This window comes from Microcaecilia unicolor, chromosome 2, assembly GCF_901765095.1.
Source record: "Microcaecilia unicolor chromosome 2, aMicUni1.1, whole genome shotgun sequence".
Lineage (NCBI taxonomy): Eukaryota > Metazoa > Chordata > Amphibia > Gymnophiona > Siphonopidae > Microcaecilia > Microcaecilia unicolor.
Window position 1 is genome coordinate 209,354,475 of NC_044032.1, and position 17,775 is coordinate 209,372,249.

Genomic DNA, 17,775 nt, shown 5'->3' on the forward strand with positions numbered 1-17,775 from the left:
GGGCTGAGAAACTGGAACAATTGCCTGGAGCACCAGCAAGGAATTTACAGTGACCTGAACCTCAACCGTTTGGTTCCCCTTTGACACGGAGACTTCAAGAAGAGAGGAGCAACCAGGTGGGAGGAACTCCAACTTGTAGCCATCTATAAGGATATCCATAACCCACTGGTCTGACGTAGTTTTGGCCCACACCTCTAGATGACAAAGGATTTCTGATCCTATTGTTGATGACCAGGCCAGTACCATCTACTATCTCGAAATCAAGAGCCCCCTGAAGATGGACGACCAGAGGCTTTCGGCTTATCCTACGGCAACCGCTGTGGCTTAGTTTCCCCCAGTTACTGAGATCTACTCCAAACAGCCACTTGCCCCAAAAGAGAAGTTTAATTAGTCATTACTGGCAATACTGCCCAATGCCGCAACCAGAGCTGCCGATGTACCGTGACAATCAAAGACCTACTGCAGCCACAATCCATAACATGTCATAAATAGAATCTGCCAAGTAGGCCAACCCTGCTTCCAGCTGGGCATTATAGTGCCCATATTGTGGTTGCAGACTGCTGATGCCACGTCAGGCATCCTCTAGCCACGAACAAGCTCCATACTGTCGCTTGAAGGCCCAAAGAGGCCACTTCAAAGCTTGTTTCAGTGAGACTTCTAGCTTCCTATCCTGTAGGTCATTTAGGGCAATGCCCCCTTCCAAAGACAAGGTGGTCTTCTTAGTCACCGCCATAACCAGGGAGCCCACCCTGGGAAACTGCAATTTCTCTTTCTCCTCCAGAACCAATGGATGGAGGCAAGCCATAGCTCTTCTCATTCTCAGCCCCACATCCAGTGAGATGTATTCTGCTGTTATCAGGTCTTGAATGTCTGTACACAAGGGGAAGGCATTAGACTGACCTCTAAGCACCCTCATGATCATGATTGATGAAGATGGAACTCCTGATGCAGAAGCAGAAGGCTCTTCAAATGGAAAGCACCGCTCATACCTCAGAAATAGAGTACTGAGCTCCTCTTTATGAAACCACCTCAGTACTTTTGGGTCATCTCTCTCCTCTAATGGCTCCTCCGAATAGACCAAGATCAAATCAGATAAGGACGGAGAAACAGAGATAGCCACTACTGCCCACTCCCAAAGGTCTAAATGAGATCTTAGGAGCCATAGGAGCAGCGGGAAAGAAGCTGAAGCACCTTGCAGCAACTGACTGTCCCTGCTTCAGTAAATAAGCCTGGAGTAAGAGCAATGTTTTCACCAGGCTTATCTGAATGCTCTTTTGGGCCCAGAGGTTTTAAAATTGTGGATGTGCTCTGTGTTTAATCAGAGGCTGTTCCTCATTGCCAGTCGGCCCCAACAAAATGGTGCCCATTCCTTTATTCTCCTACATCAAACTGCGCAACTGCCCTGCCGGACAGCCCAAAGTTCCCGGCATATTTGGATGCTGTGCCAAATCCGAAGATGTGCTGCCGCCAACCGTTTTCCCCACATCCCGCAGGATTCACAGCTTGCATGCACTGCAATGCCCCGATGCTGGCCACTGGGTCTCACAGCGTGAAAACTGTTTAATTGCCTCCCCAGTAAATACCATTCACCCTGACTGGAAAAAGTCATGGTGAATAGACCCAAGCAGAAAGTCAGGATCCCTCCCCTGCACCAAGTAGAACTTGTAGCCTTCCAAGTGTTCGGAGTCAAACTTACCACTGTCTCTACAAGTCTAATCCCCAGTGAGAAAGCATCTGGACTGACAATCTGTCCTATGCTCTACAATAAACCTCTTTCTTTTTTTTTTTAAGGTTGTTGTGCTGGAAAAGGAGAGCTCAAGAGAAAACAGATGAAGGGAGTAAAGAAGTAAATTTGTGGAGCACCATAGAAAGGGATCTGGAGACCTCCATCTATTACTCTGCAGACTCAAGTCATCCGCAAAGCTCAACTGGGGATCATATTACCAACTGGACCAGGAGCAAGTCATTCAGAACCAGAGGCTGAAAAGCATATCCATCCACTTGCTGGAAATAGAAAATACTGAGGAACTGGACTGGATACCAAGAGAGATAGAGAACTGAAAACTGTGCTGATACCTATCTCCACCTGCTGGCATAGTGGAAGGCTACATAATGGAAAGTGAGTTTGCCTGTTATAAAGCTCAGCGACTGGACCAGTTGGTTTCTTTGGATGAAGTTTTGGCAGCGATTAAATTTTTACCTTATAACAAGGCCTCTGAATTGGATGGATTTTCAAACAGGTTTTATAAAAAATTTGTACTATAATTCGCCACTGTTGAGCGATATTAACAGTGTGCTGGATGGGGCTCTTTTGCCTTATAAAATGATGGAAGCTTAAATCTCTGTTATCCTAACACAAGGATAAATTGGATTCAGTCTTACCACCTCACCTCAGTTTTAAACACTGATGTTAAACTACTGATAAAAGTTTTGGCAACTCGGCTGAGTTCCTTTTTGCCACACTTAATCCATCCAGATCAGGCTGCCTTCATTCAACACAAACTGCTAATATTTGAAGAATGTTAAATCTTATTCTTACTGCTAAGGAAGCCATACCAGCCTGCCTGCTAAGTATCAATGCTGAAAAAGTCTTTGACAGGCTACACCTGGGGTTTTTAGATCACACTTACAACATTGTGACACACACAGGTTTCTGAGTTTGGGTGAAGGCATTATACTCCTACCCAAGGGCATGTGGGCAGATCAATGGTGGAAACTCTGCGTTTTCATTGGGGAGGGTTACCCCACCAGGATTATCCCTTGCGATGGAACTCCTTGCAGCGGCAACGTGGGATAACCCAGACATTGCGGGGATACAAATGGGGGGGTGAAGACTTCAAATTAGCTTTGTTTGCAGATGATGAGTTATCCCTTACTCGACCTTTGGTCTTGTTTCCTAACTTGGTTAGCGAGCTTCAGGCTTACATTAGCATCTCTGGATTTAAGGTTAACATGGCTAAGACTGAGGCGTTAATCTTACCTTGGACGAGGCTGTGGTTGCAAATTTGAAGGGATCCTTTCCATCAAGTATCTTAAATATTTGAGGGTTACCGTATTTTTCGGACTATAAGACGCACCGGACCATAAGACGCACCTAGGTTTTAGAGGAGGGAAATAGGAAAAAAAAAATTTTCCTTTTTCCCTCCTCTAAAACCTAGGTGCTCCGGTGCGTCTTGTCCGAATTTTGGATCGCCCTCCCCTACTTACGCGACGCCATGTTCCCTGGTGGTCTAGTGACGTCGGGGCAGGAAAGAGCCCCCTCTTTCCTGCCCAGCACGCTGCTCTCCGTGCTCCTGACTGCTTCCTGACGGTCTCGGCGAGATTCAAAATGGCCGCCGAGAATCTCGACGGCCATTTTGAATCTCTTTCCTGCCCCGACGTCACTAGACCACCAGGGAACATGGCGTCGCGTAAGTAGGGGAGGGCGATCCAAAACTCGCTACCTTCGGACTATAAGACGCAACCCCCATTTTCCTCCCAAATTTTGGGGGAAAAAAGTGCGTCTTATAGTCCGAAAAATACAGTAATCACGCTGCCTATTTTGCAGATGTTTTTCATGCAAACTATTCACATCTCCTCCTGCTGGATCTTGTTGCCTTTCTCATGGTCTACTAGGATTACTATTAAAATGAACATTTTGTCTAGAATGCTATTATCTGTTCCAGTTGTTACCCATTTTGCCTCCAAGGAGATATTTTGCTTCATTTGGAATCATAAGCAGCCCAGAGCATCTGCATAGAGACTGGAAGATGGGAGGACGGGGTGTTCCCAAGTTTATACTTTATCACAGAGTTGCACAGACGAAGGCAGCTCTAGAGTAGGATTCTAAGTTATAGGTTCACTTAGAACAGTGGGCTGATTGGCCTGTGCCGCTTTCCTTATTTAATGTGGCTTCCTCCATGGAGGAAACGGCTCCCAGATTGCTGTTTACCTGCCTCTGTAGTTCTGTAGTATTTTTTGTTACATTTGTACCCCGCGCTTTCCCACTCATGGCAGGCTCAATGCGGTGGACAATGGAGGGTTAAGTGACTTGCCCAGAGTCACAAGGAGCTGCCTGTGCTGGGAATCAAACTCAGTTCCTCAGTTCCCCAGGACCAAAGTCCACCACCCTAACCACTTGGCCACTCCTCCACTCAACTGTGTGCCTGGTATCTTATGTCTACTGACTCCCAGTTCCATGTATCATGACATACTTCTATTATTTTTTAACCCCACCAGGGTTTGTGCCAGGACCTTACAGGATTTGGAGCATTTGGGGTAGCTCTAACAATGATGACCTGATCTACTTCCAGTCGAGATATTATGGCAAAGAAAACATTCGAACCAGGGTCTCAATTTGCTGCTGGTGTATTTTTGACCATAAGCAGGTTGAACATTGATATTAATGAGCAGACTTTTTTGCAGGATGTGTGTGAAGGCTACCTTTGTACAAAAGGCTTGATCTCTGCATTATATCGCTAATTGTGTTGACAGCAACCTACACCAGTAGCTCACCAACATAAATAGAAAAAATTAAGAGTGACCTATTCCTCAGAGGACTAGGACAAAATGAAAACTGCAATATATACTACACTAAAGTCTTGGAACCTGCAAGAAAATTCTGCTAGAAGTGTTATAAAGGTGGTATTTAACCCAGCACACCTGCAGCATTGGCCTGTTTTTCTGACTGATGGAGACTGTGGGGCTGGGGCTAAGCAAACATATTTTGTGGCACTGCACAAAGGCAGGGCTTACTTGCGAGTTGTTCTATATCAAATGTGTGTTTTGCTCAGATACAATGTCCACTGGGACATTCCGCTGAATAAGTCAGTCCCAGGCTTCACTAATGCACAAACTTTTCAGGTCCAGCAGTGCCTTAACACATGCAAGATTACTTTAGCCCAATTTTGAAAGTGCTCAGAGCCTCCTTCACTACAGGCTTGCAAGGCTAAATTACATTTATGCTATGGGTAAACTTAGAGCAATGCGGCTTAAGGCACTGGGAAGCTAGGGGTCTTCTTGCTGCTCTGTGTTCTGGCTGAGCTGTTTTGTGCGCTCTTCTCCTGTGACACATATGGGCACTATTTGGGGAGGGGGGGGGGTGTGGAGAGCTTGGGTTCAGGTTCTAGGAGAAGGTTTTTGTTTTGTTTTTTAAGTCAGGTTGCACTTAGCTCCAAAGTTTTTGTTGTCAGACTTTGCCTTTTATTATATTGGGCTGTTTTTCTAGTTGTGTGGCTCTCACCATTATGTTGCTTTTTTTCTAGTTTACTGGTTCAACCTGCTATTCTGATGTGTTCTTATTGTTCATCTATTCTGGTTTACTCAGTTTTGTACCACTCATTACTTCAATAAATGACCTTGATAAATGAGAAAAAATATTTAGTGACAGGAAAATTAGATTGTTTCTACCAGGATAACTTTGGCCAGCCAAATTAGTAACACTATGTTGGCACTTAGCCATGACACTAAGTTTGAACATTTCTGGTGTAATGTCCTTAAAGTAGATATACTGGCCTCGATATAATGTCATGCCTGAAGGATAATACAACATGCTGGACACTAGTTCTAAACTGATTTTGAATTAGTGTATCTTTACTTAAGTACCAATACCATCTCCTCCAGCCCCCTTGGTTCAATGGAAGTCTCCTAATCAGATACTGTTTAGGCCTCAGTAAAAATATAGACCACTAGAAGCACTTAACACGGGTAGTCAAACCTAGATTTGATTTTTCATCACCACTATTTCAGAGTATAATTCTAAAGCCAGAAGGTTATGAATAGATCCTATTTGCAGAAGTAAAAACAGTAGTATCCATCCTTCCAAAAAGCTGAATGTAGCTGACCAAGGGAGGTTTCCCAGGCCAATCCAGAAGGCAACAGTTATGGTACTCCCAGTTTGGGAATCTAGTATTGCTCTGTCAAAAACACTAGACCTAGGCTGTATGTAAGTACTGCATCCTCTTTTCCATTATATTTTATGCCTTATTTTTCTTTTGAGGATTTCCAGTTGGCAATTTGCTGTGAAATATATGGGGCCTGATGCTGCAATTGGTAGGTCACTTGCTTACTGTGCCCATGACCTGAGTTCAAATCCTACACTAGGATAGGATTTCTGTCAGGTAGCTGGCCTCTAGCCAACTCAGCTGTCCATCCACTTTCAATCAGTGAGTACCCAAGCCTTAACTTGGAAAAGGGGGGCGGCGGGTACAGATGACTGTGGAAGGCAACGGCAAACCACTGCGGTAAGTTCCCCCCCCCCCAAAAAAAAAAAAAAAACATTGTGCAAGTGGCGACCTCCATAGCGGGGACTACCTGTACCATTGGAAACCAAGGGGTCCTTTTACAAAGGCACACTAGCATTTTTAGCATGCGCTAAATGCTAGAGACACCCATAGGAATATATGTGCGTCTCTAGCATTTAGCGTGTGCACAGTTAACACGTGCGCTAAAAACACTAGTGTGCCTTTGTAAAAGGACCTCCAAGTTGGGAGGACTGTAAACTTGACTTTCTAGTTTGGTCATGGAAGTTTCAGTGAGGTGAGGGTCAGGGCTGTCTTGGCCAGCTATATCCAGTTTTGCTGTGGGCAAGTAAAAAGGGGCAGACTGGGAGAGGGGATTAATTTAGAATTGTGCAGGAGAGAATTTAATCCACTAGGGTTGATTACCACCAACAGCCAGCTAAGTTTATGCTCCCAAAGACTGAGCACTGTTTTAGGTGACTAATGTTCGCCTCAGATTTAGGATGTTTATTCAGATGGAAATCTAACTGATAAGATTAACTTTAGCCAAATCTAATTTAGGTGGCCACAGGTTGCCTGGCCGAGTTACACACATCTTTTTTCTTTCTTTCTTTTTTTATAAATGTAAATTTGACTTTACAGTATATTTAAGATGGGTTATCTGTTTATGAGGGAGCAAATACATCCCTGGTATGTCTCTAGAACTAACCATTTTTGGGTACTACTTGGTCATCCTGCTGTCCATCAAGGCTGATAAGGTTCTCTCTCTCCACTTCATCCTCAAATTCTGTTTCTAGATTCACTGGTTCCTCTGTTTTCATTTCCTGGTCTTCTTTTTTATCTGGCTCCACCAATGTCCCTGGCATTTTCTCATTGGGATTTCCCTCGTCTAGATTCTGGGGTTTAGATGATTCACTCTCTTTAGCCACAGTTGAACTCCTCTGTTCTGTATATTAATGTAGACAGTTATTACACAGTTAAATGGGATTAAACATCGCCCTAACTTAAGTGAGAATCTCCATTTCATTTTTAAAGGGAGAGAGAAGGAGCGCTAAGTAATGCCAGCCTGGAAGGGTTCTCAAGTTTAAACACATTTATTGCTCTTTAATCAAACACAACATTAACCCTGGAGTGTATGTCTTCCCACCAGCCAACTCTACATTAATATTTTGTAGATGGAAGATGGCAGCTTAATAAAGCTAGCCCTGTGGGTAATAAATTTGCTTACTTACAGTGTGCACTGTCACTTGGCCATTACTGCACAGACCTTTTTGAGGTTCCCCCCCCCCCCCCCCCCCCCCCCCCCCCCACTGTGTCAAACTATTTCTCTTGTTTTTAATGAAGTCACATCAACCGTGAGTGTAGGGCAACAGGAAATGTCCCAGAGTAGGCCTAACCCAAACAAGGTCCATTTGCTATTATGCCCCTGTTCGTGTGGAGGCTTCTTTGCATTAGTTCTTTAGGACTACAGGCAGAGGGTCTTACCTTGATTGTCTGCAGACTTGATCTGAATAACTTTTCCCTCACTGGTTTCTGGATTCGGTACCATGTCTTCCTTTTTTTGCACATCTGGGTTCACCTGTGGTGGAATTTGATTCTGGCTATTCAGTTCTTCACGAAGTGTCTAGTTAGTAATAAACACACACAAGAAAAGGACATCTGCATCTTCACAGACTCTCTCAACTTTCTCTGCTTCTGTATTCATTCTTCAATTGCTAAGCACATCATTTTGGTAAAAAAGCACATCTGAAAGCAGCAGTATAGACACAACCAACCACACTTTCCATACCTTAGTTTTATTCTCAAGATGTCCCCTCTGTCACCACCTCTCTACCCCAACAGTATACTGTTTCATGTATGAAATACCCATTTATATTCCAACAGTGGGAGAGCAAGATGCCATTGGCTGAATGTATCTATACCTGCATGCAAGAGGATTCTGCTCTTACAGTACCCTACAGTGAGGCAGCCCACTTTCCAAGCTACACATCTCAGAGTTCGGCCTGATAACCTGTTGGCTCCAAACAAGATGTTTGCTTTCAGTCCTTAACTGAGCAAGGGGCAAACCAGTTAGCTTTAGCCTGGCTCTCAATTTCTCTCCCGTTCACTGTCCTTTGCCATAGTGGTTCTTTCCAAATCAGAAGGCATGCTTTCAAGAGCCAAAAGAGCTCTATAAATCCCTGCAGCTTAGCAACTTCCATTCTTTTGCACCTATGAAGCCTTTAAGGTCTTTGGCTCATGATTTTTATTTTTAAAATATTCTTATACTAGTTTTTATGGTGGTGTTTGCCACCTTTTACCTAGTCCTACTGGATATACACTTTTGGGTGTGCAAATATTTAAATCAGGGGTTGTAAACAAGCCTGGTTTTTCAGTATATCCACAAAGATACTTAGATATACTTGCTTATATCTGGTCTAACAATTTCATCTGAATAGCTCAGTGACCCCCAAAAGCCAGACCTGTCTGTAGTCATTGAAGACTGCAGTAAAGAACCCCTGCTCAATTCACAATTTAAGCTGCCAACTGTATTTAATTGACATGCTTTGATTCATCCAGAGATTTGCTATCACCCTTATAAGTCTGCAGGAAATTATTACCTACTAAAACATGTTTTAGCAGGTAATCTGCACAATTCTGGAGTGTGTATTCTTTGGATTATCTCAAGGAAAAATAGATTTCCCAAAATGTGCTGACTCAGAAGTGGTAGACATGATAATGTCTACCAACCATACTTGGGTAGTATTGCCTCAAAGTAACATGTCTGGCCACATTGTTTTGTATTTAATGAAGAAACCCACATTCTCTAGCTTGTATTAAAAAAAGGCCTTACTGTATATGGTTGGGAAGCCCTGCCAGCGCATCCCAAGATCCACTGGGCAGGATGCCACCATTTTGAAGATGGTGCCGCAAGAGGGAGTGTGCTATTCCCTCCTCCACTGACAAGGTACGGAGATGGGGAATGCTTACTATTTTGGTTGTTGGGAGGGGGGAGGGCTGGAGGTCTGCTGGACCTCCTGCTCCCCCCGTGTTGCTGTGCCAGGAGGGGGGTTGGGGTGTCAGAGAACGAAAGTATGGGGGTTCCACAGACCTCCATTTTCTCGCTTGACATGTCCAGGCTTTTGACAGCCAGGACCTGTCAAACTAGTGTGGCTCAGGCACAATCCTCCCACACTTTCCCCTTAGGATCAGAGCTAATTGCGTGCCTATATTTGCATGCAATTAGCTCTGATCATAGGGGCAGTATAGCCCCGCGCTATTTGAAACAATACGGGGCTTCTGATCATCTGCCCATCAGAGCACAAACACAAACCTCGAAAGACAACTCATTCCAAATCCTTGCTGCGGTAACTTAAAAGCTCTCTTCCACATAGAGGAGAATGTAATCGCTGATAAAGGATAGAAAGTCAATAGTTTTGACTGAGAGGTATGCAACTGCCTTTGAAGCTGATACCAGTGTAAACAGGCTGCCAAAGATTTAAGAACCCCCAGCACCATATCATACACTAAACAAGCAACCTTAAAAAAACAAACAAACAATTGTTCAGCTAGTAACCAGTGTAATGAGATTAGCACCAGGATAATAATCTTACTAGGAAGTAGCCTGGCAGCAGTGTTTTTGCAGCAAATGGGATCATCTGAAACTCACCAGCACAAACCCAATTGTAAGGAATTACTATAATTTTACTCATATCCAAAGAAAGGACCACTGTGACACAAATCAGAAGCGGCAATTTTCAAATGAAGTACAAAGAACTGAATATTGAATGATAGACTGATAAAATTGGATTATTCATTGTCAGATCTGCATCACTCTTCACCCAAACTAGTAAACATCTCTTCTGGGGTCAACCCAAGCAGTAAAGGATTCAAATACAAATCCACCTATGCAACCAGCTTTTCCTACCTAAGCGCACAACTATGGAACTCATTGCCAAAAGCAGTAAAAAGTACGATCGACCACCTAAATTTTCAGAAAGCACTAAAGAAAGACTTGTTCAGAAGAGCATACCCACTGATCCAACATAAAAAATAAAAATACCGGTCACTTGTGACACAATATAACCAAAGACCATAACGGACATTACCTGACTCCTCTTCCCCCTTTCCCTCTCTAAGTTCCCCCCAACTATTTCCTACCATACATATACCTCATCATACCACAATATCACTTTGTATTCATTCATACTATGTATCTGTTCAATGTGGCTTACATATAACCGTTAATGGCGTTAGCCGGTTACAGTTTGAATACATAGTATGAATGAATACAGAGACGGGGCTGGTGGTTGGGAGGCAGGGATAGTGCTGGGCAGACTTATACGGTCTGTGTCCTGAAAAAGACAGATACAAATCAAGGTAAGGTATACACAAAAAGTAGCACATATGAGTTATCTTGTTGGGCAGACTGGATGGACTGTGCAGGTCTTTTTCTGCCATCATCTACTATGTTACTATGTAATCGGCAGTGCAGCCACATTGCCGTGCACTGCCCGATTACTACAGGGTTAGCGTGTGAGCCCTTACCACCTACTAAATAGAAGCCAAGAAGGCGTTCAATCGAGTCCATTGGCTTTTTATACATCAGGTGTTGGAAAGGTTTTGGCCTTGGACCTAGTGCACAAACTTTTTTTCTCGCTTTGTGATCATAGATTATACCACACACATTGAGTGGAGGCTGAAAACTTGTGCACAGAATATTTTTCATGCACACATGGGCCAGCAAAAATAAGAGAGAACATTGGTCAGGAGAGTCTAGATCTACACAGAGAAAAATTAACTGCTCTACAGCAAAGGTGTCCCACAGTGTGGAACAGCTTTAGTGGTCTGTATCCCAGCTTTCCTCTAATCACAGCAGACTTGGTCAGTATTTATTATATTTAGATCAGTCTTGGAAATTTGATATAATTAACCACTATTATATTTTTAAGAGAATCATCCATTTCCGCTCTCAAAATTAATGCAGGGTCTGGAAGCTCAAGAAGAGTTAAGTAACATTTTCCAAACTAACTCATGACCCCAAATAGGGCAGTAAAATCCTCATTGGGATAACAAGCACATCTACACAGCCAAACACAAAACATATACAGCAGACATCATGTGACCAGCGGACATATATCGTAAGCCTGCACTTTAAGCAATATGTAAGGAGAGTGGAGTGTAAATGATAATTAAGTCAGGGAAGCGAGGTAAGGAGTGAGGCAGACAGAGAACAAGCCTGCGGTGAAGTTTGAGACACAAATGGGAAGAGACTGAGAAGGAAGTGAGGGAATGAGCCTGGAAAGTTTGAGAATGAAGGGACGATTGTGAGGGAGTGAATCTGGGAGGCATGGTAGGGGGAAGCAGATGAGTGGTTCAGTGTGGGATCAGGCATGATCCTGTGGTCGGAAGATGCGAGAAAGGTGGTATATCTGGGGGTGGCAAAAACAGGTAAAGCAACTGAGAGGAGACATGAAAAAAAAAGGGAAAGAAAGGGGAAGAGATGGAAGTAGGGTGAGAGCAGACCAAAAGATCTCAATGAACTAAGTTGCTCATTCCCCATACATTCACCCACTGTCACCTACCCACTTCAGTTGCTCCCACCTCCAATTTGCTCACAAAAATTTAAGCATGCAGACATCAACTGACACTTAGACATCCTCCCACCCACTCATACCACACTCAATAATTCACTCTTTAATCACATACCCCCAGCCAAACCCACAGGCACATACACACAACTGCAAATGTACACTTAGATATCCCATTTCTCTACTCCCAGCCCCTACCTAAAGAGATAGGTTGACCTGATGGCTGAGTGGCTGTGGTGTGAAAAGCATTCTAAGAAGCTACCTCACAACTGGTCTGCGTCCCCCAGTCATGGTAAATATATCACATAACTTGAAAAAGTTCAGATTTTTACAGTCTTTCTGTGTTAATGGAGCTAACAATGTGTTGCTTATTGTGTTGGTTACTATCTAGAGGTCACGTGGAATTATAAACTGCTAAAACAGGGTCTCACTGGGGAAAGTCTGGCTAACACAATGTTAAGGACTCTACCCCAGTTTCAGCCACGTCTTAGCTCTGAATGGTTTTCCATATTTAGTTGTGTACCGTTTCCCTGTTTGTTCTAGTAATTGTTGACTCATGGTGGTTTCTACAAGAAGAAAACAATGACAGTGTTACAGGGGCCTGATTTACTAAAAGTCTGACCCAGAGGTAGAGAATGAGCACATTTGATAAACTGGGCCCTGACTGATCACTTCACAAGCGTAAATGAATGAAAATAACATTCATCCTCACCTCTGGTTTCTCTGAAGTCTTGGTGTCCGTCTTTCCTTTGTCGTCAATACTTTGTTTGATCTGGGAACCTTCTACATTATTTCCTGCAATCATCTTCAGCTTCTCCTCACACTGTTCAGTCATTTCTTTCATCTTAATGCTGCACTGGGTCCTTCAGAAAAACAGAAAGCCATCCTCATTTTTCACACTTCAATCAGATCCAACACCAGTAAGGGGTTGCCAAAACCCGTCCTATTTACAGATCACAAAGTCACAGATTGCACATGTCCCAGGCTACTACTATTGAAATCATCTTATGGCTGTCTGTAGAAAACCAATCTACTCGAACCAAGTTTCAAGTTTATGTTTAATATACCATGCCAACAGTACAAGCCATCTGGGCAGTTCACAAATTTACAATATAATAAAGCAATGAAAGGAACTACAAATGAAATAGGACAGAGAAACAAGAGGAGAGGAGGGACAGAGCAGGATCAGATAGGGTGACAGGGAAAAGGTCCGGTCACAGCAGAGCGTCTGTATAAGCTCCTAACTCAGCCAATATCAGAGTAGGCATCTTGAAAAAAGAATGTCTTTAAGCCCAATTTAAATTTGCCAAGACTAAGTTATGTCCAAGGTATCATCTTATTTTCTTTTCCATGTTTTATTTTGTTTGATTTCTATTGATAACAATTGAAGGTAAAGTGGCAATGAATTCCAGAGTATAGGTCCATTCATACTGAATAGTTTTCAGCAAATGGTTTCAAAACGGACCCGTTTGAATGAGGGAACAAAAAGTAGGTTTTGGACTGAGGAGCGAAGACTCCTGAGATGTATGGTTTTACCTCCCTTGAAAGGTAAAGCAGTTAACCTGAGTGCGGTACTTTAAAAATCAGACGTATAAGCTTGTAGGTGATACAGTGGGTAATCAGCAACCAGTGCTGACTTTTGAGATGGGGTGCAATACAGTCATATTTATGGGAGTTTGTCAACAATCTTACAGTAGATTTTGTACAAGTTGAAGATGACAAAGATCATGGACTGTTATGCTTTGGACAAGAGCACTACAGCAATCTAGCCTTGAAATAACCAGGGAATGGATGATGATCTTAAGCGCTGAGGTAGTGAAGATATGACAGACAGGATATAACATGCACAACTTATAACAGGACTTTATCAATGTGGAGGTATGTGCCATTAAGAAAGTGTTTCACACCTACGCCCTTAAGGGTTTCTCTCCGGGTGATGGATGGATATCATGATAGGACCTGCAAGCGATGGTGGAGCCATGCAGCTGAGAACCAGGCATTTGGACTTCCAGGTATGAGAGAGTGCTAGGCCCTTACTTTAGAAGCTGCACTGGCTTCCTATGGTAGCCTGATCTAAATTTAAACTGTTATTTTTTTTAATGTTATATGGACTTGCTCCTTAATATATGCTACCCTAGATCACGATGCTAGATAAGAATTATTATTTACTGCTTCAATTTCCCTGTCCTCTGGGGGTACGTTAAACGTAGGGTTACCATCTGTCCGGATTTCCCCGGACATGTCCTCTTTTTGAGGGCGCCGTCGGGAGTCCGGGCGGATTTCATCCTTCCGATCATTTGTCCGGGTTTCTGACGTCCGACCTGTCACATGACTCCTCTGATGCAAGCGCGGCGGCGTGGGCCGACGCAGGCAGGCTACAGGCAGCGTACGTGCTGTGTGTCACGCCTGCCTGCATCAGCTGATGCAATTTGTCGATCCTGCACGCAGGCCCAGTTTAGCTACTGCAGCCGCCTGCCTGCCGCCTTTTTCTCCCTATATAATCGAGTCGACGATGACTGAGGCTGCAGCGTGCAGCGTCTGGAGTCTGTCTGTGTGTGCCCTCCTTGCTGCCCTGCTACTTAGCCTGCTGGCCGGCGCCATTACCTGAGAGGCTGAGAAGAAGGACAACGAGGTAAGAAGAATCAAGATTTAAGATTTAAATAATTTATGTGTGTGTCCCGGGAGCTAGTAAGATAAAAGGCTACTTCTCTGCTTGAATTTGAAGGAAAGGATTAAGGAAGGGGTCAAAGGCGGGAGGGTATTCTTGTTGGTGGGGGGGAGGGGAGGAACTGAAAATACATGGCTCTCCTGTTCAATCATGTGTTGATCGGGAATAGAGAGAAGAAGAGCATTTTAAAACACAAAACAGAGGGAGGAATAATATGGTGTAATAAATCCTTTCAGCACTGGAGTGTTTTCTGTGTGTGGGGTGCGCTGCTGAGGTTTTTTCGGGGCTCTGCAGGATTTTCGGTGGGAATGAGTTGCATATTGTCATTAAGATTGGATTGGGACATTGCTATCTGCTTTCCGAGGCACTCCCAGTGTGGTTGCTACTGCTACTTTGCAGGAGGAAACACATAGAATCTTACATACAGCTTGCATCTCTCAATTACAATTATTTTATGCTGGGGTTGTGCCCTCCGCCAGTCACAGTGTATCAAACACCATGCTGTGGAGAATTTGTTTTTAAATTTTCTCTGGAGTTGTTCAAAGGTTCAATCTTTTTCTGGCAAGCTTTTTGGTGAAGTTTTTGACCCAGTCTTTTTGACACAAGTAGGGAGCCCTCAGGAGATTGGGGAGAAAGGCCAGGGGAGGTTTGTTTGTTTCGCAAACTGTGGCTTGTGGGTCTCAAAATGTATTATGCAAACCTGGGTATCAGCAGACTCACCTCCATTTTGGAGTTGGAGGAACCAGATACATATATTGGCTATTTGGGAAACTAGGGATGCCTCAGTTTCTCCTAAGCGTACTCATCATTTTTTTTTACAAATTTGGGATTCTTATTTTAAAGTCTTATCTCCCATAGGCCACAGCCTTTTGTTGAATAAACTGGATCTCCGGTGTTGGAGGAGGGGGGTGTGGGCGGGGCGTGGGTGGGGCGTGGGTGGGTGTGGGTGGGGTGTGGGCAGGGAAGAGGTGTGCCAGGGGGGCGGGGTATGTGTCCTCTTTTTTCTTAGGGCAAATATGGTAACCCTAGTTAAACGGCTGTATTTTCATTAAGATTTATGTATTAGGCTGTATAAAAATAGAATCAAATACCACCCTTCAATTCACTGAGAAACTAATTATGGTAGTTTTTTTACATTACTCAAAACTTGGTTATTTTCTAAGTTTTAACTTTTTAGAAGCTTCATCAATTATGACTATGTAAATTTGTGATTCTGAGTTCCCTTTATCGTTTTGTAAGCCGTGCTGCACTATTTATGGTATATGTGGCCTATAAGCCATAATTGCACTGTATTTTCTGGATTGAATTTTAGTTTATAATCATGTAACCAGAGAGCTATGCGGGTTAAGTGGGAGTTGAGCAGTTACTTCGTGGGCATCATCTGTTGGTAGTCTGGCTAAAATTTGGGTATTGCCTGTGTAAACATAGGAAACAAGACCAAGAGACTGAATGAGGGTCAAGAGGGATGACAGGTAGATGCTGAATAGTGAGGGGGCAAGGATGGATTGCCAGGTCCATTAACATATTTGAACATTAGCTTACTACATATACTTCTCTTGCTTCAAGGGACACCTGGTTGCTTGGTTTGAGACATCTAGAGAAGGAATGTGTGTGATCTTCAGATTCATGGACAAAATCATTTCTACAGGATTATGATGTTGAAAAGAATCTAGTTCTTTCAGCAGCCAATACCAGAATTCTGCGCTTCTGCAAAACGCAATTTGAGTGCCATAATATGCGACAGAACCTTCTTTGGTTTTGGAAATTTACAAATTTGTCTTAGCATGATCCCGGTGCATTTATTACTTTAGCTGGTTTTTATGTATAGGTTCTGCTGAATAGACAGGAATGCTCTGAAGTGCTGCCATGCACAGCACAGAGGATGTCGCTACTGCAGTATCTAACTAAGAAGCAAAAAGGTAGCAAATGAGTTTCAAGTTAACAAATAAAAAGAAATGCACATGGGAAACACAATCCCAGCTTCTCATATATTAAAGGTTTTAGTTTGGTGTGGGGACAGCTTAACCAATAAGGCAGATGATATAATTGCCTAAGGCGGAACACAGCAGCCACATTCCAAGACAAACAATAGGCCCCGGAAGCCACTCAAACTTGAACCCTATCCAGCAGGGCTGTGGAGTCTGTACACCAAACCTTCCTGTTTTTCTATTGTCTGACTCAGATATTATGCTTTAAATGTTTTGTTCTTTAGATCAGGACAAAAATTTATAAGTATAGAATGATAAATTAAACCACATATTATAATGTAAGTTTTTACATTCAAGCTGAAGTTGAGTCAGTACATTTTTACTGACTCCACCCAAAATTGCTTCTGACTCCAACTCCACAGCCCTGCTGATCTATGGGGCCCTTTTACCAAGCTTTGGCAGAAAGTGGACTTACTGCGCCCTTGTGCAGGTTCTTCCCGTGCACTAAGGCTATTTTTGCCACAGCAATAAAATGGCCAATTTTCCATTTGTTTGTATTAATGGCCACAGCACATAGCCATTAAATTTTTTTTTTTTTTACTTTGTGAGCCTTACCACCACCCATTTTCTACGCGTCATGGTTCATGCAGTAATCCTGAGCTAACTGATTAGTGCAGGAATGCTCAATCTCCGGGCCCTGACTTGCCCCCTCCAAAAAAAAAAAAAAAGTTTTTAGTGCACAGTTTAGCATGTGCTACTACTACTTATTTCTAAAGCACTACTAGACGTACGCAGTGCTAAACACTTGAACATGAAGAGACAGTCCCTGCTCAACAGAGCTTACAATCTAATTAGGACAAACAAGAGATAAGGGAATATTAAAGTGAGGATGGTAAAATAAGGGTTCTGAACAAGTGAATAAGGGTTAGGAGTTAAAAGCTGCATCAAAAAGGTGGGCTTTTAGCTTAGATTTGAAGACGGCCAGAGATGGAGCTTGACGTACCGGCTCAGGAAGTCTATTCCAGGCATATGGTGCAGCAAGATAAAAGGAATGGAGTCTGGAGTTAGCAGTGGAGGAGATGGGTGCAGATAAGAGAGATTTACCCAGTGAACGGAGTTCCCAGGGAGGAATGTAGGGAGAGATGAGAGTGGAGAGGTACTAAATTGGTACTTACTGCAGGATGCCAGAGTGCATCCTATGGTAAGTACCATTTTAGGGTGTGTTAGGCCGTATGTTAGCGCTTAATATAGCTCAGTAAAAGAGTCCCTAGCTGATGCATAATGTCCCCCACCAAATGATCATCTCTGAAAACTGAACTTTCTTAAAGCCATTTGATTAAATGGTTGCAAACCCTCTAGAAAGGGATTGCTACCAACCGTCAAGGCAAATT

At 43.3% G+C, this 17,775-nt stretch overlaps 1 protein-coding gene across 5 annotated transcripts in view; it reads right to left on the bottom strand.

Annotated features, from left to right (window-relative positions):
• GOLM1 (golgi membrane protein 1) overlaps nucleotides 1–17,775 on the bottom strand; it is a 175,835-nt gene that overhangs the window by 25,214 nt on the left and 132,846 nt on the right. For 3 of the 5 annotated variants that reach the window (XM_030193677.1, XM_030193679.1, XM_030193678.1), the window contains exons 6-8: nucleotides 12,501–12,651; nucleotides 7,704–7,842; nucleotides 6,928–7,164 (exon numbers count right to left, since the gene is read on the bottom strand). In XM_030193677.1, the coding sequence (XP_030049537.1) occupies nucleotides 6,928–7,164; nucleotides 7,704–7,842; nucleotides 12,501–12,651 (527 nt within the window). The remainder of the gene's footprint in view (nucleotides 1–6,927; nucleotides 7,165–7,703; nucleotides 7,843–12,500; nucleotides 12,652–17,775) is intronic. The other 2 variants (XM_030193680.1, XM_030193681.1) reach the window with 2 other exon arrangements.